This window comes from Monosiga brevicollis, genomic scaffold (assembly GCF_000002865.3).
Source record: "Monosiga brevicollis MX1 MONBRscaffold_16 genomic scaffold, whole genome shotgun sequence".
Lineage (NCBI taxonomy): Eukaryota > Choanoflagellata > Craspedida > Salpingoecidae > Monosiga > Monosiga brevicollis.
The window spans coordinates 233045-259304 of NW_001865053.1; the positions used below are offsets into that span (position 1 = coordinate 233045).

Genomic DNA, 26260 nt, shown 5'->3' on the forward strand with positions numbered 1-26260 from the left:
CGTTACAACAATGGCGGCGTCGGTGCGCGCGCTGGATGCGGGCAGCGTTCACCGCATCTGCTCGGGGCAGGTCGTCTTATCCCTGGCCATCGCCGTTAAGGAGCTGTTGGAGAATGCCGCTGATGCCCACGCGACAAAGATTGGTTCGGCCCTCGATTGACTTTTGACCCGCTCCAAGGCGAGGACGGTCCCGCCGTTTGTTGTGCTCATTCCTTGCGCTGCGCTGGCTGCGCTTTGACGAAACAGACATCAAGATTCGCGAGTATGGCAAAACCCTCATCGAGGTGACGGATAATGGCAGTGGTGTCCATCAAGAGAATTTCGAAAAAATTGGTGCGTGTGCGCCCCCCGTGCCCAGACCTTGCATCTGCCATGGGAACAAATTTACTCACAACCGACCGATGTGGTGGCTCGCTCCGTGGCCTCAGCTTTAAAACACTACACGTCAAAACTGCAGGATTTCGATGATCTCGAGTCTGTCATGACTTTTGGCTTTCGTGGCGAAGCTCTCAGCTCCCTCTGCGCCATCAGGTCAGAGGTGCTTCCCTGTACACCCTCCGCCGCGATGGGCGCTCGCTCGCAACTCCAGCAGCCTTGAACGCTTGCCTCAACTCTGGACTTGGGGCGTGGTGCAGCGAACTGTCTGTGGTGACAAGTGACAACGACGAAGGTTGGGGGCACGCCCTTGTGTACAACAGTGATGGGGTGCTCGTCAGTCAGGAGCGAGTGGCGCGCGAGGTAGGTAATGTTAGCACTTGGGTCTAACTGGCCAGAGTCACTTGGTGGGCGCTTGCCTCTCTGACCTGCCAAACGTCTGCGTGCGTGACAGCGGGGTACCACCGTCAGCATCAAAAACCTCTTTCAGACCCTGCCTGTCCGTCAACAAGAGTTTCACAAAAACTGCAAGCGGGTGGGTTGCCGGGCATCTCAGCCATGCAATCGTTGGTGGGCAGCGTGACTAATGGCTGTTTGCAACCACCAGGAATTCGCCAAGCTGGTACAAATGCTGCAAGCATATTGCATGGTTCGACCTGACATTGCCTTTCGGCTCACCCACATCCCAAACGCTGGTTCAAACCGCCAATCCGATCTCGTCCGCACCAACGGCGACAGCACGCTCGAGGCGGTTCTCCGCCACATTTTCGGAAAGAAACAGGTGAGCTCGTGCATGCCTTCCCATCCGTGGCTACGCTACCCTTGATTCATCGCATTCATGGCCATGAGGTTACCTGTTACCGCTGCCCCCGTCACTTTTTGCGCGCACACCTGACTCGTGATCAATGGCCGGCCGAGCGTCAACTCACGTTGGTATTCTCGATTGGGTGCATGGACGTGGGGCATCGCCTTTCCAGCTTGATGCGCTTGTGCCCTTTACCGCTGACGTGGCTGAAACGGAGTGGAGCATCAAAGGATTTGTGTCCAAGCCTTTGCCAGGCTGTGGCAAGTCGGCCAGCGACCGCCAGTTCATTTCCATTAACAAGCGTCCTTGCAATCTGACCAAGGTTGTAACACGCACTTGTTTTCGCGCCAGCTTCACAACGACACACCAGCTGACCCTTGCCACCCATGACTGGACAATAGGTGGCGCGTGCCGTGAATGACGCCTTTCATACTCTGAACAAAGCGCAATACCCATTCCTGGTGCTGGATATCACGGTACGAGCCTGTTGTGCACTCCGCCCCAGCTGCATGCTGCAGCCAAAGTCTTTGGCATTTTTGACGAGCTTTTTTCGCCACCGCAGATGCCCACACAATCGGTTGATGTCAACGTCACGCCTGACAAACGCACGGTATGCGGCCCGCGCCCTTTGGCGCTGTACGGCTGCTGATCCGGTGAGAACCGACACACGCCCGGCCAGAGCTCATGGTCTGCGCTTTTGCTTTGGCCATGAGCACGTGCAGATCTTAGTGCAGCGTGAGAATCAGCTGAGCGATGCCATACGAGCACACATGCTGACCGTCTTTGAGCCCTTTGCAGGCCACTACGGTTTGAACGAGCAACTAGGTATGTGTGTTACTTGTTCACTTGGCCAGTGTTATCTGTTGCATTTGAACTTGAACATCAAGAGCGGGGAGCGCACGCTCACACGTTCGTTGGATTGATTGAACATTGGCATCATGTTCTTGCTGCACGGCCACAACTGGCCTCGCGACCCGGTCATTGACTTTAGCATTCTTGCCCGACGTACCGCCATCTGCAACCGCCAAGACGTCGAGCTCTGCCCGCAGGTCGGTCTCCGCATGGTCCTTGTCGATAATGATTGGTCCTTCCTCTGACCTACCCAACCCTTTTCTGCTTATGTAGCAAACGCTCAGCGGCAGAGCGACGTGCCACCGCAAGTCTAGACCAGTTTTTGCATCGTCCTGTGGCAGCTGCCCCTGGCGGTAGTGGCGAAGTAGAAGAAAACGACGCATCCCTGATGGATGAGTCGGACGAGGAAGAGCAGGCCGATGAAGCCGTGCAAGCGACCCCGCCTGGCACAGCAAATGGCCTGGCAGATGCGGCGTTGAGCACAGTTTCGCCCAAGGATATACTCGACCATGAGACGCCGACTGTAGACCACGCCATTGTACATGCCTCACCCGAGCACAATGGTGGTTGTTGTCATGGATCGGGCCACGAGCTTGGTCGATCTCCGTCAACCGGACCTGTGTCCGCCAACGAGCTGAGTCCCGCTGTCTTTTGCTGCGAGGTTGAAAATTGCCGCAAATTTGCCAAGCCCTTGGGCTCTGCCGCCCTGTTGCGAGCGCATTACATGTCGCGACACCGTGGCGTGTCGCTTCCGGCTGCTTTAACTGTGGAGCAGGCTGCGCCTCTGCCCGATCCCCTACTGGCGCGCTTGGAAGAGCCCGCGCCGGTGCAAGAAACGGGCTATGGAGATTTGCCGCTCGTCTTGACGGATGCCAGCCAGGAAGTGACCTCTCTGGACGCCGTTGCGGCTCTTGCGACATGCCCTCGACCCCCTGCCCGGCGCGTGTGCCTGGCCCAACCTCTGTCATCGCAAAGTGCTTCATCCGCCTCTTCCAAGTGCGCTTTCAATGCACCCCTGCTCAGCCCCTTATTGATGTTGGCGTTGCTGTGATCTTTGCTTGCTAAGCGGCTTGCTTACCCATCACAATTGTGTGCTCGCCGAGACTCATCTGTTGTGCATCCACGCGCGCAGAGAGGCGCCCTCTCAGGCGAGTCAAGAGGCCTCGCGAGCTTTCCATGCCCGCATTGATCGGTCAGTAATATGTGATGGAAGATGTTCATAAGAAAAAATAAAGTCAAGACAAGCGTGAAAAAAAAAAAAAAAAAAAAAAAGAATGATTGCCCTCCACCCCAGTTTTCTTGGCTGTGAAGCACTGGAGTTGCCTTGGATGAGCTGAGATGCCTCGTTCTGCTGGTTCAGGAATGCAAACAATGCGGCTGAGGCCGAACTAGCACGGCAGATCAGCAAAGAGGATTTTTTGCGTATGCGCATCATTGGACAGTTTAACCTGGGCTTTATCATTGCCCGGCTGGGCCGTGACCTTTTCATCATTGATCAGGTACGTCTGTCCTTGATTCAACGCAAGTGTGCCTCGTGTTCTGATTGAGGAGGACCGAACTTGATAAGTTTCCTTGGGTGCCCTCCGCTTCTCAGCATGCGACAGATGAGAAATACAATTTTGAACGGCTATCCAAGAGCACCAAGATTCAGCAGCAGGTTAGTGCTGGGAAGCCAGCAGTGCGCCTCCTGTGCATGGGCTGTGGCTTGGCGCCAAAGTGTTCTCACTGATCGTGGGTGTTTGGACAGCGCTTGATTCAAGGCAAAGCCCTGCGGCTACCTGCAGTGCAAGAAATGACGCTTATTGACCACGAGGAGATCTTCAAGCAGAATGGGTTTGAGTTTGTCGTGGACGAGGGAGCCCCACCGACGAAAAAGGTCAAGCTCACGGCCATTCCTCATAGCAAGCATGTGGAGTTTGGTGCGTGACTCCGCCTCTGCTGCTTGGGAGGCTCTTGAATTGCGGTGGTACACCAAACGCCGTAGCCATCGGCCGTGCGCGTCTGACATCTGATCTCTTTGCTGGGTTACGCATGCGCGGGTGCACAGGCCAGGAAGACATTGAAGAGATGTTGGCGTTACTGCTCGAGCGCCCGGGCGTTTTTGTGCAGCCCTCGCGCCTTCGTGCCATGCTGGCCTCGCGCGCCTGTCGCTCCTCTATCATGGTGGGCAAGGTGGGTCAATGCAACACCTCGTGGTGGGCGCTACCGGGCGAGTAACAAGGCCGTGAGCCTGCTCGGGCCGCCTCTCGGTTCGCGGCGTACTTACCCGCGGTTGTTTGTGGCGGGCGCTGAGCAGGCACTCAAGGTAGCCGAGATGGCGGAGGTGGTACAACACATGAGCCAGCTAGAACACCCTTGGAATTGCCCCCATGGTCGGCCTACAATGCGGCATCTGGTTAATCTTGACCGAATTCCCGGCCAGCCCGCAACAAGCGCGCGTCCCAGCTCGAATACTTGAGCTGGCGAGCACGCTCGCCTGCGTCAACCTCTGCCATCCGCGATGGAGCCAAGGCAAGCTGCTAAAATGTCAATGAAACAGAGTTTGCAATTGAAATTGAAATGGATTCAACCGCCGCCGCTTGACCAACTGACAATGTGAACATTGGCCTTTGTTGTCAAGATGGTCAAAAGTAGACCTGTCGGCGCACACCTTCACCGGCCCAGCCAGCATATCATGCCCCACATCCGTCCCTCCCTATGAGAGCAACAAGCGAAGAAAAAGAAAAGGAGAGAGAGAGAGGGAGAGGAAAAAAAAAGAGAAAACCCCGAGAAAATCAGAGAAAATCAGAGAAAAAAACAAGCAAAGCATTTGAATTCTTTTTTTGTAACTGTCACACACACACACACACACACATTTCTCGATCACGACGGCGGTGGTACATCGCTGTGCTGCTGCTCTGCGCGCTTGGACTCTTGGGGGTTCGGGACTGGTTGGATAGAGTTGTAGCAGGTGGTGATTCACAGGGCTTGGAACTTTGGTGGGTGTGGGTGTGTATGTCGTGTGGCGGCAGGGATGGGATGACGGTGCGTGTACGCAACTTTGGTCGACGATGAGCGACACACCCATCACCCCAAGCCCGAGCGGCCAGGGGCGACCAGGTCTGGCCCTGCGGCAATCATTTCCCAACTTAAGCTCGGGCACTCAACTCAGTCTGCAGCAGCGTCGCAAGATGTTGCGCACCCATAGCGAGCGACGCTCAAGCTCATCACCACGAGGCAGCATCTCGCCGTACACCTTCGGCCTGCCAGTCGCACCGCGGCCTCGGCTTGTTTCCCGTTCAAGCCATGAAAAGAACACCAGTCTGTCTACCAGCCAACCGACCGAATCGCCCTCGACCAGTGGTCTTGCAGTCCCCACACCTCTGCCCTCTCAATCTACCTCCACAGCCATTGGTACTCCGCGCCTCGACCCTTCACCATCGCTGCATCGACCGCGAGCTGACCAAGCCCGCCGGCCCGCTGATGGCGCCAGCGCCACGGAACACAGTATCTCGTCACCCACGTTTGCTGCACATTCACCTTGCTCTCCAGAAATTCTCAACTTCAACGGGGCCTGTTGTCCACTCTGTGGGCGCGATCTGGGCGGGCGTCAGCGTCCTGCACGGTGCGTGGCGGTGCATGCAGTGTAACCTCGAGCTGCAAACGAAGCGCCCTCGTGTCATCATGATGCCTCCCCGTACAAAGGCCTTATATTCGACCAGCTTCTCACCTGAATACTCATAACGTGCACAGCATTCAACATCTCAAGCGATGTGCGCGCCGGCACGAAATTGACGTGGCTCGCATGATGAAGGCCGTCAAAGAGCATCCCAAAGCGGCCGCGCTCCTGCAATCACCGCCCTCATCAAACGACGGTGACTTCAGAGGGTCAGTCCCTTGCCAACTGTAGACCACACTTTTGTGCAACGGGCCTTGGGCCGCTCGACCAAGCATACACTGCGTGCTCACTGCGCATCTTTGCTCTCATTCGTCGTACAAGCAGGTCAAATCCAAAAAGCCTGGCGAGCCGCAGTCGAACACGCCCACGGCAAGCAGTGTTACAGTGCTCCCCCACCGGTCTTGGCCTAGTCAGCGCACCGACTACCACATCCTCAGCCGACGTCAAAGCCGAACCGAAGAAACACCGGATTACTAAAAAAGACCGCCTGCAAGCTGCCCGAGATGCGTGTCAGCTCGTGGCCGGGGCGGAAGAAGTGCACCCGCTCATAGCCCCGCGTTTGGATCAGGTAAGGCCGTGTCCTCTCTCCTCATCTTTGGCCACAGTTGTAATGGCGTGGGTCACAACCTTGCATCAACTCACACCACTTGTGCTTGGGTTGCGACTGGGGAATTTTCTCTGCTCTCAAGCTTTGTGCCAATGCGGCAGATGCCGTCTCGCCCCTGCCCAGCGTTTGTCGTGCATGGCCTTCCCGAAGAGCACATGCTGGAGACAGCGTTCGACTTTGGCTCTTGGCGCGACAAGGTGCACCGCTGGCTTCCAAGGCTTATTCAACGGGCATCTTTCAAGAATGTTTTCATAGCGACGAACAGCGCGACTACTCGGCATCACAGGGCCATCTCACCACCTGGAGCATTGAGCCCCTGCGATCAGAGCCCGACACGCGAGCGGAGGCATCCTTGCCAAGTCGAAACCCGAGCACCCAGCCGTCACCATTGCCCTCCGACTCGCCACCACGCGCACACGACTCGGTGCTCTGCCTGGAGTCGGATTCATCAGACGATGCCTCTCTGCCGCAAGTACTTTGCAGTCCCCCCTGCAAGCGTGCTTTGCACGAGACTCCATCTGCATCCTTGCCCGAGTTTCAAGAACATGGTGGCATTGAGCCGGCCGAACAGCTCACGAGTCCAGCTCGATCGCCCCCGCAGCACAGCCCTCCTGATTCCCCATACATCTTGCCCTCTTCGCCGGCTCGTGCCACCAGCCCAGCTGCCCCGATCGTGCCCAGCGTCCCGCCACCCATGGAGCGGCTTGAGCTCAAACACAAGGGCCTCTTGCATTTGACATATCCCCAAAGTCTGGATTTGGCAGACGTTCAGCTACTATGCCGCGAAGGGCCCCTCCTGGCACACCGCTTCGTGTTTCGTCTTCAGGTCCCCTCTTGGGAGGCAAAGGTGTTTCAGCACTGCTGTCACGCAGGCCGACCCCACGTTTTGGATGGGCGTGGTCTAACACGCCAAGTTGGCACGCTCTTTCTTAACCTGCTGTATTGCGGACGCGTGTCAGGGCCACACGAGGATATGATACAACTGCGGGATTTAGCGGGACGCTTAGGCATAGCTCTGGCAGGATCTGTCATTGATGCCGCCCAGGCTCCTGCTTCGGATACGGACAAGCAAAGGCACTCCCACGACTGGTACTGGACTTGTAGTGCCAATGCCAGCGTTGAGGTCGATGCCCCGCACAAAGGCGGGGTAGTTGAACCCGCGTTCCAACCCAACGCCACGGCGCCAAAAAGGAGTGTCGTACCCACGCTGAGGAGCGAACCGACGCTTGTTTTGATTGACAGTGACGATGACGATCCTGCTGCCTATGATGCCCTTGAGAGGCGCGAAGATAGCAATGGTGCGCGTAACAAAGAACAAGCTAGCGAGATGACCTTTGCCCAACCCGGGTTAGAGAGAGCCCAGCACGAGCTTTCAGCCACGCGTTGTCCGTCGTCTGCTTCATCCAGTGACAAAGCCGAGGGGATGCCCATCATGTGCTCACACCAGCCAAATTCGATGGAGGGTCCTGAAAACTCAATGGCCAGCCAAGCCCAGCCGCTTCAGTCAGACCCGCCCGTTGATTGGCGTCCCATCTTGGCCACGGCAATCCGCAACGACCCTGACTTGCATCGGCAAGCGCTACTTCTACAACCGGTGTCTCTTGCAGCCTTACAGGCACTCTGTGTGGCCAGCCGTTTGCGCGTCAAGGCACAGGATCTGCAAGACTTTTGCGATGAACATGCCATCACATGGACGGCACCGCGCACGCGCAAGCCTGGTCGCGTGCGCAAGCGCCGCCCTGCGCCAACTCGGGTCGTGGCCACCAGCCAGTCATAGGACTACTTTCGCCAGACTTGTGCACATTGTGTTCAGTTTGCTCAGCTGTGCGCCATATCATCTGCACTTGAGTTGATTCGCGTCATACTTCTGTTGGGCTTTAATTCACATCACTCGTGTATTGTGATCATGATATTCTTCTTTTAAAACCAAAGCACGCGTGCTGAAGACGAAGCCAAGGCATGATACACCCTTCCTCCCCAATGTTGCGACACCACTTGTCTGCGCGCAAGGCGAGAACTCAAGATGGTTGGCACACTGTGATCCTCTCAGAATTTGAAAATTTAATCGCCTCATTGCACTACTTTGGGTCCTTCTTGCGATCATGTCTATTTACGACATGGTTGATGCCGGAGTCCACGAGGGGCGCCGCCGCTGTGGCGCCGGCTGACGCACATACGTCTTGATGGCCGAGTTCATGCTTCGCACTGGGAGCGAAAGAGGGGCCGAGGGGTGTGTGGAGAAACCACGCAAAAAGGTCATTGGAACGACAAACTTTCAAAGCTCAGAACAAGGATCGCTCTATGCACCCCAGGGAGGTACCACCAGAACATACCGACAGGGGTTTGGATGGGGGGCAGGCTTGTATGCTGGCGCACGGGTCCTCGCGGCTTGGGTCGATACGAGCGGGTGCCACGCGGCTTTAGAGTGTAAATTTTGCTCACGCGAGTGTCTTGCTGTTGCCGCAACGTGCTGGCGTGGCGAGATGGCAGGCAACCATGCACGTCCAGATTAAAACTCCGGGAAGACACAAATGGACTGAGCAACGAGGCCAAACGTACCGGGGGGACCAAGCATTGAAGCGTCGCTTCGACCGCAGGTTGGTGCGTGCTAATCGCCGTCGCTGGTACTATTGTCCACACGTTCCGTGAGCTGCAGCCCCACAGCTTATCCGGCACATTGGCACACTATTCAGGACGTACTTTGCGCCAGGCCAGCTGAATCGTCAGGGCCGCCAGCTCGTGCTTGCGTGTGTATGTTGTCGAGGGTACGTGAGCAACACGTTTCGGCGGTTTGAGTCGCGCTGCATTGTTTCTCCTGGGCCGTACGTTGGCTCGATACCTAGCGATAATCACCGATCCAAACATCCGAGCCACCGTAAGGATGAATAGGCAGCTTCTCAACAGCCCGAGGTGCCAAAAAGAACATGTTTGTACCGTCAGGATTCAAACCAAAACTTACCGGCGCCAGCACCGTTGAATTGTCTCAGCAGCACGTACGCGCTGGTAAACTGCCTCGCGCCGGCGTCGCTCTGCCAGCATGTGGTGATGGCGAACCCGCAGGGCGGCCAAGGTCTTTTGAACCTCGTCCACTTCAGGAGACGCGATGGATGGTGGGGCAGGGACTAGTGACTCTGATGCAGGATCCTCAGCATCCTCGTGACTCTCTGGCGCGGGCGGCGAGGCTTCTTCAGCCTTCTCCTCTGACAAATTGGCGCTGGTTGAGTGTGAGGCAGTGGGAGCTGCGTCCGCCTTTGACCGCCGCTTCCGGCGGGAGGCTTTCGTACCGGGGCTCGTCACCTGTCTCGTGGGACTGTCTGGCGAACAAACCGGCGGACTCTGCTCATGGGCCAGATTTTCTTCCGTCAAGGCAGCTGTCTTACCCTTGATCCCTTCAACTTGAGCTGAACTTCTCTCGCTGCGCAGGGAGGTCGGAGACAGGGGGCCAGATTGCTGGCTATCTCTTTGTGAACGGGCGCGGGGACTCTGTACGCTAATGCGCCGAGCGCCGCCTGATTCTTGCTGGAATCCTGAAACCGAGCTGCGAGGGCTCAAGTTGGACGAGCGCGACCCTGAGCTGGTTCGAGGGCTGCTTGCTGTTGTGTTGTCGCTGCTGTGCCGGCTGTCGTTTGGTGCGCGAGTGGGCCCAGCTCCGCGAGGGCGCAGCGCCCGGGTCTCAAGATTCCTCGAGCTGGTGCTCTCTGTGCGGCTGAAGCGCACAGACTTGCGTTTTTTGGCGGTGGACGGCTTGCTCGAGCTTTGTCGATTGCGGCGAACACGGTGGCCGCGCCATGCCGCCTGAATGCGCGTGGCAGCTAGATGCGTGTCAAGTGACTGCCAATCCTCAGCGGATGAACGGGCGCCCTGTGCCTGCAAGTAAGTCACCAGCTCAGTAAAGGGTGTGGTACCATCCCCTAATTGGGCATAGTCCAGAGCCACTCGGGCCGTCTCCGTGCCTTCCAGTTGATTGACGTCAGCGCCGCTGTCGACAAGTGCCTGGAATATAAGATCAGGGCAAAGGAAAGAGCAAGCAATCAGATCGATGTACACTGTGGGTTGCTTCAATGATTGCAAAAGACAAGCACATGCCATGCACCTACTTGTACCGTCTCCAGCTGGTTACCAGCGGCAGCCCAGTGCAATGGAGCAATGCCGTCCGAATCCGTGGTGCACGGGTCAGCTCCGTAGCGGGCCAGGAGGTGAACCAAGCCAGCGTGGCCAACAAAAGCGGCGCAGTGAATACTTTCTCGGCTATCGTGCAGAGCGAAGATAAAATTTTCGGTGAGAGCGCACTCAAAGCTCAGCGCGTCGCAGCCGTGATGCCGACAGACATTCTCACCCATGGCCATCGCGCGCAGCTACGTCATGACCGCCTTGCAGGAGTTGTTCAGCTATCTCCATCTGCTGCTCTAGGACCGCGCTATGGTCATGACATGCGCGCGGGAAGGGGTTGGCGTGAGAGTCAAACAACTTTTGAATCAAGTTGAACAGGCGCGCGCTCCCGATGAACTGACATGTGAAGAGCTGAGCGTCCTTCCTCATCCTGTGCGGTCAAGTCGGCGTGCTCTACAAGACAAGCGGTTAAGCACAGCCACATGGCTTTGCGTGGGGTGTGCAAGCGCAAACATTGCTCCGAAGATGGCACTGACCAGCGAGCAAAAGGCGGACCGACTCGGGTTGTCCGCCTTCAATGGCGCGAAAGAGGGCGGTCTGCTGCCGCTGATCACGAACGTCAACAGGCAAGGCGGTCTTCTGCATCAAAGGAATCGAATGTCAAAATAAAAGCCCCGCACACACATTATGTCCCAACAGCCAGCCGATGCTCCGACGCCCGTTTGCACGGGCAGATGGCAGCACAGGAATTGGACTGCCGACCTTAAGGAGGATCTGCAAAATGTCCACCAGGCCCAGGTACGCCGCAGCGTGAATGGGTGTCATGCCAGTGGCATCCACACTGTTCTCAGGCGTGACCTGTGTATGCTGGAGCAGAATCTCAACGGCGGGCAAGTTGCCTGAAGTGACCCCGATGAATGTGCAAAGCAGGTTGAGCGAGTGAGACAGGTTGGGTGAGGCCGCGCATCCTGTGAGCCCTCACTACGCATGTGTTGAAATGCACACCTTGTGTAATGGCCCAAAGAAGGGGCAATTGCCCATCTTTGTCCTGCGTGTGTGCGAGCCCCCGCTTCGCTAGAACAGCAAGTGCGCTTGTATCCTCCAATTGGGCCTAGATCAATTACACGTAAAGATGAGCAGATTCAGACATGCCCGCCCATGAGTTTTGGAGACGCGCGGCTGGACTGGAGGCAGCTGAAAAGCAGTGTGCAGGCAACGCACGGCGTAGTGTGCCGCCGTGGCATCGTCCGAGTCTTTGGCAAGCCCATTGCTCCCAAGATCGATGAGCAACTGCACAAGCTCGCCATTTCCTGCCATGCACAGAGACGAGAGGATTTGTGATACAGCAAATGATGCCGTTTCAGTCTTTTGATGCTAGAGTGACAGAGAGGACAGCGGTGCACACAGGTAGCTCAACCACATACCCATGACGCTTGCCCAATGCAGGGCTGTGCGATCCATGAGATCAACCACATCAATGTCAAAGATGCCTTGCTCAATCAGATAGTGCACCATCGGGGCGTTGGCCTCTGCTACGGCAAGATGCAGGACTGGCGTTTTTGCCAACGGGTGGACATTGTTGCAGGCCATGAGCAATACCAACCAATAGTAACGGGGTGTGAGCGCTGGCAGTGCCAGATCAGAAGGATCAAGTCAAGGGCAGGGAAACAGACGTGTGCGTCCATCTTGGTCCGGCCATTGCAGCATTTCTGGCTGAACTTCTCGCAGTAGCTCGCAGATGGCAGCTGATTGGTTGCGAGATACCCAGTGGACTGGGGCTTTGCCCTCGTTATCTACAATGCTGGCGTTACAAGCCTGAGATCACACCGATTGATAATGAGGAACCATGGGTAGCGGCCGCCGTTCTCAGCCTAGGCCAGGGGTCTGAATGACCTTACCGCTTGCAAAAGGTAACGCAGTGCCTTTGCAGACTCGGCAGCCACTGCCCAGTGGGCTGCCGTCATGCCATCCTCGTCGACGGCATTCAGAGGACAGGTAGGGTCCTTGAGCATGGCCTTGACGAGCTATTCGATGAAATTGGTTTCAGTGAGCAAGAGAAAGAGGGTGTTTGTGAGGTGCTTGACGGATACACCACCGTTAATGTTCAAGAACTAGGAAGGGACGGGGCGCGGGGCGCGCTAACCTTGGAAGATGTGCCGGCGGCCAGATGAAGAGGCGTGCTAAACAGGGGTAGCAAACAGCATTCATACTGATCAGGCGCTTGGAGCCATGCTTGGTGGCAAACAAGGGTTCAGCTTCTCACCGTTGTTGGCTATCCACGCTTGTACAGTGGGCCCCAAGGATGAGGAGAAGCTTCACGATTTTGACTTGCTCAAAGAGGGTGGCCTGGTGCATGGGTGTACGGCCGAAGGGATCACTCTGCTCGAGCTGGCTCCACCAAACAATGAGGTGAGGCCTTGTGGGGCAAGCAGGGAAAGCCTGAGGTCAACAAATGGGGGTGGGGGGGGATGGTAGCGTGATCAAGGCACATACTTGGGCGCCGACTTGATGGAGCAGCTGCAAAATGTCTGGGTGTCCCCCCATGGCGGCGTAGGCGAGGGCGGTCCGCCCATGCTCATCTGGCTGATCAATGTCAAACTGTTGCAGAATATCTGCCCGACCGGATTCATGTCAGGATTGATCGTGCAGCCCGAGGAATGCGGTACGGGGTGGGTCGGCAGACCTGGGCGGATATAGTACTGGATGGTTTCTTGATCACCCAAGAAAGCGGCGACGTGCAAAGGGGTTGAGGTCTCTGTTAGATTGGAGGAGCGCGGGGGAGCCATGTTGTGTTGATGTTAGAACACAGGTGCGACGAGATGTTAGACAAGATCATCCTGGCTGTATTGAGTGCAAAAGGCCGGGCATCGAGCTGCACGCACGCAAATCAGCCTGAATGGCGGCGGCGATGTCGACCTCTGATAGGTTGGCCATTCTGCTGGTCTAATTCTCAAGGCTGGCCACGTCACCAGAGCCAGCACCAGCACCGTGTGCCTCGCAGACAGCGGCAATCTTGCAGCGCACGTCTATGGCCTTGTTGCTGTTTGCCCAGTACTTTGTTTCTGGCGACCCGATCTCCATGTAAACGACGATCAAACCTTGTGTGTGTGTGTGTGTGTGTGTGTGTGTGTGTGTGTGTTGTTTGTTGGCTGTTGGTTGCTAGCCAAGCCGAAAACTTGATGTGTGAGGGTTCCGATCGAGGCATCTGTCAATCTGAAATGACAAATGAGTGTACCGCTTGCTGGGAGGTGTGATACAACACGCAGGACCACTTGATGGATTGATGGCTCTTGGGCAGGGCGCGGGTTCTTGAAAGCAGGGAAGATGACGGCATCGTTCAGCATTCAGCCGATAGAGGTGTGTAGTAGGGTTTTGTGGGCGGCGCAGCTACTTGACACAGTGGAACGTGTCCAACATTGCTATTCTCTCCAGCCCATGAGATGTAAGAAGGGTTGCATCTGAACCATTGGTTCCTACGCCGAACTCTCAGCACGTTCGAATCTCCAGAGCAGGCCTGGTCCCACACGCGCTGCCCTTTTTTTTCCAAGTAGGAGGATCCTGGCGACCTGTGAAAACGCCACGACAGCCCCTTAGGACCATTAAGTGTGTGTACAGCAGCGACTTCTAACTAAAGAAACACTAGTAAAACAACAACAAGTTGTACTTTTGCAACAAAAGCCTAACACCGAGACAAAATGCTTGAACGATTGTTGTCAACACCTGTTCAAAAGTACTGTTGACTGCTGCCAGGCTCCTTCTCTGCCTGCAGAACGGCGGTCAGCTCCGGCAGCCAGATGAGGTAGATCAGCCACGGCAGCCAGCCACGACAGCCAGCTACACGAGCCGGAGCTCAATCCCTCTGGCTCAAGCACTCGGCAACAGGGATTGAATTTGAATTGGCGACGACAACATCATCATCACAGCCACACCACTAACAACAACAACAACACAACACACACACAGAAAAAGACTTTTCTCTCTCACACTTCTCTCTCTCTCTCTCTCTTAACCAATTCTCTCTCATCCTCATCTCTCTCTCTCTCTCTCTCTCTCTCTGTGTCTCTGTCTCTCTGTCAGAGGCACGCGCTGCCGACGGGGCTTTGGTTGTCCTCACCGTTGTGATTCGATAAAGGCTTGCCTGCTTTGCCGGGGAGTTCAAGTCGGGTTCTGTGACTACCTTTGCGACAGCCATTCACGGTGTGAGGAGGTGAGGCTTGGTCAACGCCAGCTGAACATTTATTTCCTCCAGTGCGGGCCAGGCACAAAGTTTTTTTCTTCGGGGGTGTGTGTTTTATTGGCCACCCGAGGCCACCATTGCAGCCGCGCGACGGAGGCGTAAAACGTGTTTGAGGAGAACCTGCTCGTAACAGAGTGCCAGGTCAGTCTTCATTGTCGTTGATATTTACCCCCTTTCCGCTCCACTGACGCGTGGCTTTGTTGCTCGGCCAGCTCGGCTCACCTATCCCCATCTTGCTGTGCCAGACAACGCAAACCGGTGCCGGTGAGCCCATTTCTTTGCTGCGCACTGCAGCAAAGGCTTGCTCCCGTTGTCATGAGCTCGGCCATAGACCGCCGCGTCGGCTTCTCCCTGCGCGACCCGCGGGACCACTGGGATTATGAACACTATGATCTGGCCAAGGTGTGATACTCCCGGCCAATGCTGACCCTTTTGCACATAAAGACAGACATGTGCTCGCGCGCTGCCAACATAGCATGCTCTCATCTTGGCACGCCCACGTCCATGGTCACAGGGATCAACCGTGTTTCAAACTCGCATTGGCCCTGACTACAAACGACACAAGAAGAAAGCGCCCTCAGGGCCGCCCATGTATGAGCAGATTGGCAACGACATTTTTGTCTCTGACAAGCGCGTACGTTTTTTTTTTTTTTTTTTTTTCAAACTGTTATCAATGCAGTTGCTGCACGTTTGAGCTTCCCATGCCATGTTTGTTGCCAGTCACACCCGAGCCGTGTTACGTGCGTGCAGGCCATGAACATTTGCCGGCGCGTGCGTTTACCCGCACCACCGTCTCCCCGCGACCATCCGTCGGGTGGTGTACCCCCCTATCTGGTCGTCACAGTCATGTTCCCAGAGTACGAACCCTCGTTTGGAGTCAAGCTGCCCAATCCGCTCCCCCTCTCCCAGATTTTCGCGCCCTCACGGAACCGTTTCATCGTCCCTTAGCTACGCGGCCCCCCTTTTTGGTGCCAAGGAAGGCAAGACCTTCAAGTCAGTTATGCGAGCTCGGCCGCCATGCCTGCTTCTTTATCTCTGTCAAGCCCTCCGTGCTTGCTTTTGACTGTAATCGCTCACCAATCCTGATGCCTATTACCCATCACATCGCACCACGCGCTCGGACAGTTTGGCCTGCTATTTCTTGATGAAGGAAGAAACATGGCATCATTTGCAACCCGAGGCCATTGAGAGCGCACCGCCAGCCTATCGTCTTCTGCGCGACTTTGTCCAACGTGATGATCTCAAAGATCGCTTCAAGGTGAGTTTGGTATTGCCTCGAGCGCCACGAGACCCGTCATAGTAAAATTCGCCATTTCTGATGAGCGCATCGCCCCCGGCCATTGCCAGGTCATTGCCAACCTAGTCAACGTCGAGTCCAGCCCATTTAACAAACTTGTCAAGTCTCTCATCTCGTCCTACAATATGAAACCAGTTCTGACCCGACCACAGCACCACTGGTTCACGGACCATCGCACATATCTCGAGGTGAACGTTGATGTCCACATCTTTGCCTACCCAGCCCGCTCCACCTGGGACAGCCTGCGGTGAGATCCTGTCGTTTGTGCACTTTGGGCAGGGTCCAGATCAGCACGAAGAGAAGTCTTGGGCCTGTTGGGAAGACAAGCAAGAGAGAGGGGGCAAAGGGATTCGGCAGTCTGGACAAACTTGTCCTTTGCGCGTGCATGGCATGTCCTGGTGTCTAGCTCACCTTTGTGGATGTTGGTGCACATGGCATGTTCATCGCTTGCTGGGCGTCGTCGCCCAGGCCCGTTCTGAATCAGTTGACGATTGAATCGGGCCTCGTCGTCGAGGCCAGAGATAACGAGGAAATGCCAGAGCAGCTCCTTGGCATCGCCCTGTCTCATGAGCTGGACTATGACGCCGCACCGCGCGTAGCCTATGAAACGTGGCCCACCTTTGACCAGCACTTTGACCACTCATTTACTCTGCAGGAGTACATGCCACACCTCTACACCTCATCGCCAGAGGAAGTGGCCGAGAGCTTTGCACGCCTACCCCCACACATGGTTGATGCAAGCGAGGAAGAACAATCGGCCTTTCACCTCTTCAACGGCACCCCCACCCCCGCCATTCCCATCCATGGCGAGCACTCAACCACAGGATCAAGCCTCCACAAGTCCCAGTCTCTATCGGCAGTGGGGCCCGTGGAACACACGCCATCATCGACAACGTCCCGCCATCTCTCCATCTCTAGTGCGCAGGGTCTGGTCACCGCAACCTCGCCAACCGCATCTGATGCCCCTAGCCAAGGCTTTCGCCGCACCTCGCCCATGATTCGTCCCGTTTCGCGTGGCATCAAGATTGAGACCACGGGTCACATGACACCGGCCATGGTGACGCGACTGCGTGACCGCCTTGATCAAGCCATTGATTTTGGTGGTGAGAGCGTGCCCGAGCATCAACACGAGGATGACGATGACGATGACGAATTCTTTGATGCTCTGGACCAACCTCTCCCAGACGAGGAAGAGGAGGAAGCAAGCCCCGCACGCGCGCCGCGCGGTTCCGTCATGGGTTATTTTTCGGGCTACTTTTCCTCCAAACATAAGCATAAACACAAACACAAGCACAAACACAAAGCATAGCAAGGACAATGCCCACTTGGATGCCACGCATGAGTTGTTGTATGGGGTTTTGTTCATTATTTGTAGCGTTCATGTGCTCGAGTCTGGGAAGTTTCCTTTTTTTTTTTTTTTTTCCTTGCTTTGGCATTACTATCTGCTTGACATAGGACAGGCTTGGACTGTGATTGAAGAGAAGGCAGGCGTGTGACGGCTGAGATGAAAGTCCCACGACCCCGTGAACATGCCGCTTTGAGGTACAAATCCAGAGTTTCATCCACTTTATCAAGTTGGTGTTGAACAATTTGTGCATTTTTGTCAGATTTTCACACACACGCACACAACAAGATCTCGCCCTGCACATTGCGGCAGGAAGGGCAGTCAGTGGCCTTGGCGTTGGGTGGCGGACCATTCATCTGGCAGCCGAGGGGATCTGCATGGCGGGAGGAGGGTGCAGGGTTGTGTGCAATCTTGCGTGCAGACTCGGCAGTGGGGGTTCAAATCGCCAGCATGGCAAGCCTGCAGTGCATTCTGATGGCTTATCGGGTACGTGTCTTGAGCTGCAATGGAACCCGTCGGCCAGTCACGCTCATCTTTTCAGGGTCATTGACACCGATAGGATACCATGTCTCCGGCCAAGCTCGTGTGCTGGGTGCCGCATCGCCTCGAGCTGCCCGTGGCCGTTAAAGTATGTCCCGTTGCATTTGGAAACCATTGTGCCTGTGCACTGCACCAGCCGCACTTTGACGCGTCATGAACACAAATGCATCCCGGTGCAGCGTAAAGACCCGAGCGACATGGCCGTGGATGTCCAGTATGGTCTCAAGCCAGTCAAAGAAGAGGGGCCCAAGCAGTCGCACCGGTATGCTTGCATGATTCTGCTCTTTTTCGATGCGACGCGCCACCCATCGTCGGCCCTCATGCTCTCGACATGTGCACACCTGATAGGCAAACCATCTCCCATCCAGCTGATAGCCTAATTGCACCCTTTGGGTAAGCAAATTGGCCATCTTGCTTCGCCAGCACAAGCTTCATGCCGCCCGAGAGACACCCAGTATAATGGCTGAGCTGCGCTCACGAATGTTGTTCTCGTTGACTCTTGGCCTTTTGCTTCTCAACAGCTACAGCGCATTGGGTTTGGCCGACTTGCTCTGCCCCGACTTTGAGCTTTGCAATCGGCCCTATTTTCTCAAAATTGGTAGGAATCGAGGTGCCTCTGGCTATCAAAGACGCTTGCTCCAAGAGGCCCACTGGCGTGTGGTGTGCCTCCCCTTTTCTCCGCTTTCTGCCCTGACCGCGCGTGCGACTTGATCTCACCAAACGTCGATGCTGCATGGCTTGTAGACGACTCGGTTATGGTCGGCTACACGCGGGTGGTCAAAGGCGGACAGCACCAGGCCGTCCCCTCCACCTACGTCTACAACCTTGTCATGGTTCTCAATACGGAAGCCACTTCAGCTGCCCAGCTGCGATATCAGCAGGTGCGGAGCAATTCATGCCCGCCCACTGAGCCCGCCTGGCCTGGGCTTGTTCCTGCGCATGCACTTTCCCCCCAGCCGAGTTGAGGCACCCCACTGATATGTTGCATCCATTCCTGTCTAGTTGGCACAACGTCTGGGAAGCGCCTTCAACCACGAAGAGCTACGTTGTGGCTATCTCTCGGAGCACATCCGCAGTCGCGTCAATGAACTTGACGCCATTAAACTGGTCAGCGTCGTTGCGCCCCGCTGGCGGCGCGAAGTGTGGCACTGATAGTCCGCCAGTCTCACCACTAAATTTGACGGTTCAAATCTATCAGGAAGGGCTTGATGTGCAGGCCACAGCAGTCAGAGCTGCTGCCACGAGCAACGCTCTAGCCAACACCATTCAGGATCTCTACAGCAAACTCAAGGCCGATGGCCGCGCTGTGCTCAAGGTCGGTGCCCACCACGCGGCCCCGACAGCCACTCGCATGCTGCGTGCTTGGTGAACCTGGGCACACTTTTCTCACCTCCTGGGCTGTATCTTTTACTCATAACAAAAAAATTGGCTGAATGGTGGCCACAGATCAATGGCTGGGTGGGGCTCTCTCATTGTACCACGTTTGATGACATGCCTGCTATTGCCAAATTCGATTTGAGCAACTCTTCGGCTTCCTTTGCCGATATCAAGCCCTACCATGCCCTTTTGCTGCGGTCAGCATTCGGCCTGTGTGGTTGATGTGCTTCTTGGTCTTTGCCACGACAACTTGGTCGGTGCAACCTTATTTTGCCACGTTTCTTTGCTTGCCGCTTGCGCTTGGGGTTTGGGTGACCCTAGGACGTCGTCAAGCCAGCTGAATGCTCTGCTGCCAGCAGATTCCAACCCAGGTGTGACCTTGGATCCTGATGGGCTGATGCTGCCGCACACGCGCCCTCAAATTAATTCGATTCGATTGCTCCATCTCCAGCATTGCGGCGCTTGGTGGAGCAAGCTTCCCTCTTGCGCACGTTTGCAGAGCTAGCACAAGACATCAACGTGTCGTTGGCGCAGGTTGGTTGGGATCGCTGATTCGCTCATTTTGTGCCGGCATACGATGCACCTGCTCATGAACAAGGTTGATCCTCAGGTTTTGCGGCTGGCGTTGCATCTCGTCGTTTGGCATGGTTCGACAAACGAATAACCCCCGGCCTTGTAGCTTGCTCTCCGGTCTCGCCCTGCACGCATGCACAACATCTTCATGGTTGCCTTGTACCTTGTGCTTTGCAAATTTAGAGGCCAAGATCATCTACCCCGTTTGTCATAGTAGCGTGCTAGTGGTGTCGAAATATATGGATCGTAGTCGTTTGACACCAGAGATCTGGCAAGACTTTAGCCGGCGCTTTCCCTCCCTCACGCTAGCCAATGCCCTCGTACGTCTGCCCGGTGGCATGGCATGTCAAGGTATCTTCGTTTAGTGGGGGTATCTCATTCAATGTGTGGATGCTTTTGCAAATGCTTTGGAAATGGCAGGACATGTTTTCCCGGCCCAAGACTCTGACCGATCATCTGCGCGTGTTGGCGGAGGAAGAGCAGCATGAACGCCTTCAGGTATGCCTTTGCTTTGTGTTTATTCAACGCATGATTGGTACGGGCATGCGCGAGGAGCCCCTTTCTGCTACCCGCTCACTGTTACCGTCAATGGCTGATTGGGGCCGTAGATTATTGAGTGGCTCTTGCAACGCGACTTTTTGGATGATCTGCACACGTAGGTGCACGCCGTTTGGAAGAAAACACTGTTTCTCTCTTATGCCTACTGCTGTGACTCACGTCTGTGTTATACTGCCAACGTTTCCCAGCTACATTCTTTATGTGGACCACCGCAACGACCCGACTCGCCATGCCGCAACCTCGGTGCGCCCCCGCACGGCGAGTGCCGGCTCACTAGGACAGGGTACGGATACAATTGCCGATGAGTCGCAAACACAGGCAACGGGTAGTGAGGCAGCCGAGGGTTCATTGCCTACAGAAAGCGGCATGGAACTGGATGACGTGTCCAGCAGTGCAGAGACCTTTGGGGATGCCCTTCGTCGGCGAACCCCCAGTGACAACGAGAGCGACATCGAATTTGACAACTGGCGGCGAAATTCGCAATCGGGATCGGGGGTTGCCTCGGGCAGCGATGGGCTTGATGGGAGCGAAGAGGATGATGACAATGCCAGTCAAGAGGATGGTACTCGCCATGGGGCCGCTAGAAAGAACCGAGAGCACAAGCGAGCACAGCGCCAATGGGCACCTGCTGGCGACCCCGATAACGATGACGACGACGACGCCGATGTTGATGATCCCAAGCAAGATGGCAACTGCAACGATGCACGTGGCAATGATGACGAGGACGAGGACGAGGACGACGACGATGATGATGATGATGATGATGACGAGGTTGAGGACGAGGATGATGATGATGATGATGATGATGGGGTGGACACAGACGGGACTGGGGGACTTGCATCCTCGAGGTCGTCAGCGTCCTTACGAGATCGGGGCAAGGGCCGCCAGCGCTCCAAGGCGGGGCGAAGCCACTCTTCGTCTCGCCAACTCTTGACTCGTCCCTCAAACAATCGAGATCATGCAGATAGGCCCTCGGGGGCATCGTCCATTGGAGCCGAGCGGTTTCCATTGGGGGCGCGACTGACGGAACTGCTGCCAGCAGTGACACGTCTCAGGATGATGCTCACGCCCCTCGCAGTCGAGGTTTGTTTTTCTGATATTTTGTTTTTTCTTCATTCATAATTCTTCCGTCGTGATGTGCCTTGGCACTTGCATTGACTTTTCCAGGCAATTTTCTGATGTCACCTCCGGTTTTGTCGGTTCGCCGCTGGACTGCTGCTTGAATGTGGTGTTGGGCCCCGTAGCACGTCCAAAAGCTCGCCTCTGCCGCGACCATCCAGCTTGAGGATGATGAGAAGCCCTTGGACCTATTTGCACGGTTGGTGCACTGGCGACTGATTATATTCGCACAACACGTGCCGCCGGCTTGCTCACGACTCTTCTGCGCGGGTTGGTTCTAGCTTTCTACCGTACTTTGACGGACGCTTCAGCATTGAGGAGATCATGTGGAAGGAAAACGTCACCCGCTCGACGGTCACTAACGTGGTCAACATCTTCTCCGACGTCCTCGAACGGGTTGTCTGGTAACCCATGCAGCAGAGCAAGAAGCTGATAGCTGAACATGTCCACATAGCCACACTCGCTGCGCGAGCCTCCTCTTCCCCTACCAAAACCCCTGTGTGCCATCGCACGTTTTTTCTCTCTCTCTCTCTCTTGATTTTGTTGAGCCACACACCACCAAATTTTAGTAAAAGTGTGGCTTCTGTCTCGCTTCCGCTGAATCACACGCACGTACATAAAAATCCGTTGTTGTTGTTGTTGTTGTTGTTGTTGTTCCTTCTTGCTTTTTGTTGTCTCTCTCTCTCTCTCTCTCTCTCTTCGTGCTCGGTCGCTTTCGCGGTCACTGACGGGAACGCCGGCGTGCAGTGCACGCGTACGTGCGGAAGGTGGAGGGGAGGGAACAGAGTGCATTGGAGGAAACGAGGGAAAACAAGCCAGATAGCGCTGGTTCAGGTCGCTGGATTACCGACGACAAGCACGGCTTGCCGCAAGGATGGTAAGGAGCGAGCCACGCCTTGCTCTGCGAAGCCTTTGAATGAATGGCACAGGTCTGGCTCAGCCACTCACACCCTTGCTCTGCTAGAACACGGACGCTCCTGCCTTTGAGCCCACGACGGCCCGCTTTACCAACGTCGAGTCGTGCGTTTCCATCGCCACAGGGTTCGCCTCTAGCGCAACCTGCGCGCAAGCACACGTTGCTCTCACCAATCCGCCTGATCAATCAATGAATGACAGGTATCCCGAGTTTCGACCGCAACCTGGCCAGGGAGCCCACAGCGATGGCAGTGCCTTGGTGATGAGCAGTGCAGCGCCTGCTTTTGTACCTCAAAATTTTAATCCCCCTGGCCACGTCCAGAGCGCGACCTCGGCAGCACCTGCCCCTGCCTCCCAACACCAAGCAGCCCACTATGGATATGGCGCCCACGGCGAAATGCCGAGTGGAATGCCCTACATGCCGCCGGATCAGCACCACATGATGCCAGGCATGTCGCCACACATTACTGGGCATTCACCCTCCATGATGCCGTTCGACCCCATGGCTGCCCATGGAATGACGGATCCAGACAGCCTCTCCGCCTTTGCTCATGCCAACCAGACCCTCCAGGTGCGTGAGCCCAACCTGGCCAGACCGGAAACGCACGTCAAAATCGGCGCCAGGACGCAACGGCCACGCCTTGCTTGATCTTGGATCAAGACCGTCAAACCACTTTTATATTTCTTGTTCTCGCTCATTCATGTGCCTCGCTCCGATAGCCATCAGAGCCCGTGCGCTATGTCCATTCTTTGGGCAGCATGGGCATGCCCTACGTTGCACCACACCCCCGCCCAAACGGGTCGTACTTTGTCGGATTCGACCTCAAGCGCGTAAGCTCATGCAGCATGCATGATCACCTTGGCCTCGGTCAAGACTGCACAGCCTTCAATTTGCAACCTGAAAGCAAGGTGTTTCAAACTTCCTTACCTTTGGCCTTTCACTGCCTTGCCATGCTTAGGAGCTCCTGTCGCGACGTGCAATGGCCGAGAGTCAAGCCGTGGATCCAAGTACGAACCGCTTCATCTGTGACGTTCAGACACCAACGCCAACGCAGGGGCTTGGAATTCTGGGCGCTTGTTTTCAATTCTTTTACTGTTCGCATTAATCTTCGTAATGCCCCCCGCCTCTTTCCCAAAGAACTGCCCGTGGAAGTGGACAACTACCATACCCTCGTGCCATTGGAGCAAATGCCTGCCGCTAGCAAGGTGTGCCGGATCTTGACTGGAGAAGGGTTTTAAGGCTTTTGCTGCGGCACCTCGTTCCGTCTGTGCAAAAGCGTTTTCGACACCTCACAAGTGAATCACGCGTCGGAAAAAAAAAAAATCCTCGGGTCGCCTTTTTTTGGCAATCACAGGTGTACGGTGTGGCTAGCGTCGTGTACAAGGCCACCAGTCGTGAGGACGGTCGGCCCTGCTGCCTACGCCGCCTGGCAAACTTTCATATGAAGCACGCCCAGGCCATGCGGCGCGTCGAACATTGGCGCAAGGTTTGTCCATTCTTGGCAGATAGCGCTTGGCGCTTGAAAGTACCCATGCCCAAGCTCCATGAGCCGGCTTGTTTATCCCCAACACATCTGAGTGGGGCATGGTCTCATTCGTGCCGGTACCTCTATGGGATCGGGCTCGTCTATGCATAGTTGCACCACCCAAACATCGCCCAGCTGCGCGAGGCTTTTACCACCAAGGACTTTGGAGATCACTGTACGCTTGGGAATGTGCATCCTGTTGACCAACGAAGAAGCACTGCACGCCAATGTGATTGCGGCGCACGCAATTCACTTTCATTCATCATGTCATGTTCCTGCTTGCAGCATTGGTGTGCGTGAGCGACTACTATCCTGGAGCCCGCACTCTGCGACAGGCCTTTTTGAGCCAAGTAGGTGCCTTATCTCTTGGCCACATACGTGCCCGCGCTTGGCGATGGCCTGTCAGTACGCTCATCACTACTATCGCTTGTTGACGTGCCTGTCTGGCATTGTAGCATGCGCCGTCTCTGTTTCCGGAAAATTTGCTTTGGCAAATTATTGTCCAAATTACATCTGGTGCGTTCTTTGCTCTCTGACCTCTTTATTTTGCCCGGTGCTGTACTTGAGGCCAGTGCACCGCCAACTCACGCTTTGCCATCGCCATGCCTGCCTCTTGTTACAGCTTTGCATGTTGCACACAGCTGTGGCTTGGCTCTGCGGTGCATCGTGCCGGAAAAAGTTTTGCTGATGAGTCGGACACGGTTCGTATGGCATGGCATGGCATGTTGACGACAGCGCCTCCGCTACCGCCTCCGTCTCCCCGTTCTCATGGCGTGTACCGTGCTTTCACAGTATTCTGCTCGGCGGACCATGTTTACTTGATCTTCTGTTTGCGGTTGACGACGAGGAGCACAAGCGCATGCTTGTTTCCCACCAGGTGCGGCGTGTCATCCCGTGGCGAGTATTTTCATGCATTCCGGGTGTGCTGCGCCCTCTCACCAGCCTATCTTGCTTAATGTGCACGCATGACTCCGTTCTGTGATTTGTGCCTTACGTCGAGCAGCAAGATGACTTTGTCGCCCTCGCACGCCTGGTCATGGCCTTGGCCTGCAGCAGCTTTCCTCGGCACCCCAAAAACGTCAATCTGCAAGAGGTCAGGGCGAGCGATGTGTGGACTGTTCATGTGTTGTTCGACCACAGTTGCTCGGCGCATGGCTTGTCGTGGGGGCCGCAGCTCACGAAGCCGGCTATTTCGCAGGATATGGGCTACATTCAAGCCAATTTTTCGCGCGACGTTGTTGCGCTGATTCAGTGTGTTTCGTGAATAGCCCATCGCCATCGCCTGAAGGCTTGATGTATGTGTCTCATGGACCAACCTTCTTGCCTATGAGTAGATACCTCATGAACCCCGGTTTCAAGACGGCGGCTGAGCTGATGCCTATGGTGGGCACGCGCTTCTTTGGCATGCTGGATCAACAGCAAAAGTACGCCCCCGCGCTTGAGCGCATGCGCTGGTGATGGCATGTGCGCATCCGTTGCGCTTGGGCTGATTTGGCCCTGGGATTGTGCTCACCGACCGCCTCCAACAACTTGCTTGTGTGACACTAGCTACGTGGATGTACTCGAGTCTGATCTGGCCAAGGAGATGTACAACGGGCATTTGTTTCGTCTCCTATCCAAGCTCAACACGGTTGTGGACCGCCCAGAGCAAGCCCAGTGGCAGGAGGTAAGGGCCAACAAGTTCATGAACTTTGATGATGCAGCAGAATCTGATCCATTCCCACCTGTGTCTGGGTGTGTCATGTCTTTCTTCCCCAGTCGGGCGACACGTACATGCTTCGCCTATTCAAGCACTACATGTTCCATCAAGCACAGCCCGTGAGCGGCGCGCCGTTTGTTGACCTGGCCCACGTCGTGCAGTGCTTATCAAAGGTACTGGGCTAACGTCACCGTGTCTACTCGTGCACGCGCAAGCAACGTGTCACCTTTTTGCTTTCTTTTGGCGTTTTGTCTTTTTTTTTTTCCTTTTCTTTTTTCTCGGTGGTAATGATGTGACCTTACATGCCTTGCTCCTCACGCCGTTTTCGTTGTGGGGTATGTGTATTAGTTGGACGCGCAATCGCCTGAAATTATCGCTTTGACGACCGTCGATGCCAAAAACGTCATGCTGGCCTCTTACGCGGAATTGGCCAAGGCTCTCGACTTGAACTTTACGCAGCTAGTGAAGGCTGAAGAGGCTGTGTCTCATGGATAAAATCATGTGCACATTTCCGAGTTCTTTCGCCTGGAAGTACCTCGGAGTTGCGACTTGAACAACATGCTTGGCTTTCGGTGCAGATAGGGATAGGCTCCATGCAAGACTTGCCGCCTGGATAGCTGCATGGCGTGATTGATACGTGGAAAACGATTCTTCAATCGACATTGCA

The 26260-nt window shown here is 55.5% G+C and overlaps 5 protein-coding genes across 5 annotated transcripts; 4 read left to right on the plus strand and 1 right to left on the minus strand.

Moving 5' to 3' along the window:
- Positions 1-10: 10 nt before the first annotated feature.
- On the plus strand, positions 11-4490 carry MONBRDRAFT_26866 (uncharacterized protein; the record flags this gene model as incomplete). The annotated part of the gene is made up of 18 exons (XM_001747234.1): positions 11-143; positions 247-333; positions 429-531; positions 636-738; positions 830-910; positions 983-1156; positions 1353-1502; positions 1582-1656; positions 1686-1790; positions 1903-2005; positions 2172-2229; positions 2306-3028; positions 3165-3224; positions 3393-3531; positions 3627-3689; positions 3780-3951; positions 4080-4204; positions 4329-4490. 18 exons carry the CDS (start codon positions 11-13, stop codon positions 4488-4490), a joined length of 2616 nt encoding a protein of 871 aa, XP_001747286.1.
- A 3917-nt stretch (positions 4491-8407) lies between these two features.
- MONBRDRAFT_9584 (uncharacterized protein) lies at positions 8408-10643 on the minus strand (the record flags this gene model as incomplete). The annotated part of the gene is made up of 4 exons (XM_001747340.1): positions 8408-8502; positions 8631-8812; positions 9257-10290; positions 10395-10643. The coding sequence occupies 4 exons, from the start codon at positions 10641-10643 to the stop codon at positions 8408-8410; spliced, it is 1560 nt and encodes a 519-aa protein (XP_001747392.1).
- A 3459-nt stretch (positions 10644-14102) lies between these two features.
- On the plus strand, positions 14103-17250 carry MONBRDRAFT_33110 (uncharacterized protein; the record flags this gene model as incomplete). Its single annotated transcript, XM_001747235.1, has 11 exons — positions 14103-14137; positions 14331-14510; positions 14540-14614; positions 14857-14908; positions 14939-15046; positions 15159-15278; positions 15395-15501; positions 15593-15637; positions 15770-15902; positions 15992-16188; positions 16410-17250. 11 exons carry the CDS (start codon positions 14103-14105, stop codon positions 17248-17250), a joined length of 1893 nt encoding a protein of 630 aa, XP_001747287.1.
- A 413-nt stretch (positions 17251-17663) lies between these two features.
- On the plus strand, positions 17664-19195 carry MONBRDRAFT_9586 (uncharacterized protein; the record flags this gene model as incomplete). The annotated part of the gene is made up of 5 exons (XM_001747236.1): positions 17664-18088; positions 18348-18424; positions 18571-18707; positions 18829-18933; positions 19025-19195. The coding sequence occupies 5 exons, from the start codon at positions 17664-17666 to the stop codon at positions 19193-19195; spliced, it is 915 nt and encodes a 304-aa protein (XP_001747288.1).
- A 3221-nt stretch (positions 19196-22416) lies between these two features.
- On the plus strand, positions 22417-26254 carry MONBRDRAFT_37741 (uncharacterized protein). Its single transcript, XM_001747237.1, has 8 exons — positions 22417-22473; positions 22570-22939; positions 23089-23199; positions 23724-23855; positions 25035-25348; positions 25443-25560; positions 25653-25766; positions 25942-26254. The coding sequence occupies exons 2-8, from the start codon at positions 22631-22633 to the stop codon at positions 26086-26088; spliced, it is 1245 nt and encodes a 414-aa protein (XP_001747289.1). The 5' UTR covers positions 22417-22473; positions 22570-22630; the 3' UTR covers positions 26089-26254.
- The last annotated feature ends 6 nt before the right edge of the window (positions 26255-26260 follow it).

Bases quoted from the DNA above. Each gene is read 5' to 3' on its own strand.
- MONBRDRAFT_37741 (XM_001747237.1), top strand. From the start codon at position 22,631: ATGAGCAGTGCAGCGCCTGCTTTTGTACCTCAAAATTTTAATCCCCCT. The intron at 22,940-23,088 runs GTGCGTGAGCCC...TCGCTCCGATAG, and splicing joins ATGCCAACCAGACCCTCCAG to CCATCAGAGCCCGTGCGCTA. The intron at 23,200-23,723 runs GTAAGCTCATGC...TGGCAATCACAG, and splicing joins TCGGATTCGACCTCAAGCGC to GTGTACGGTGTGGCTAGCGT.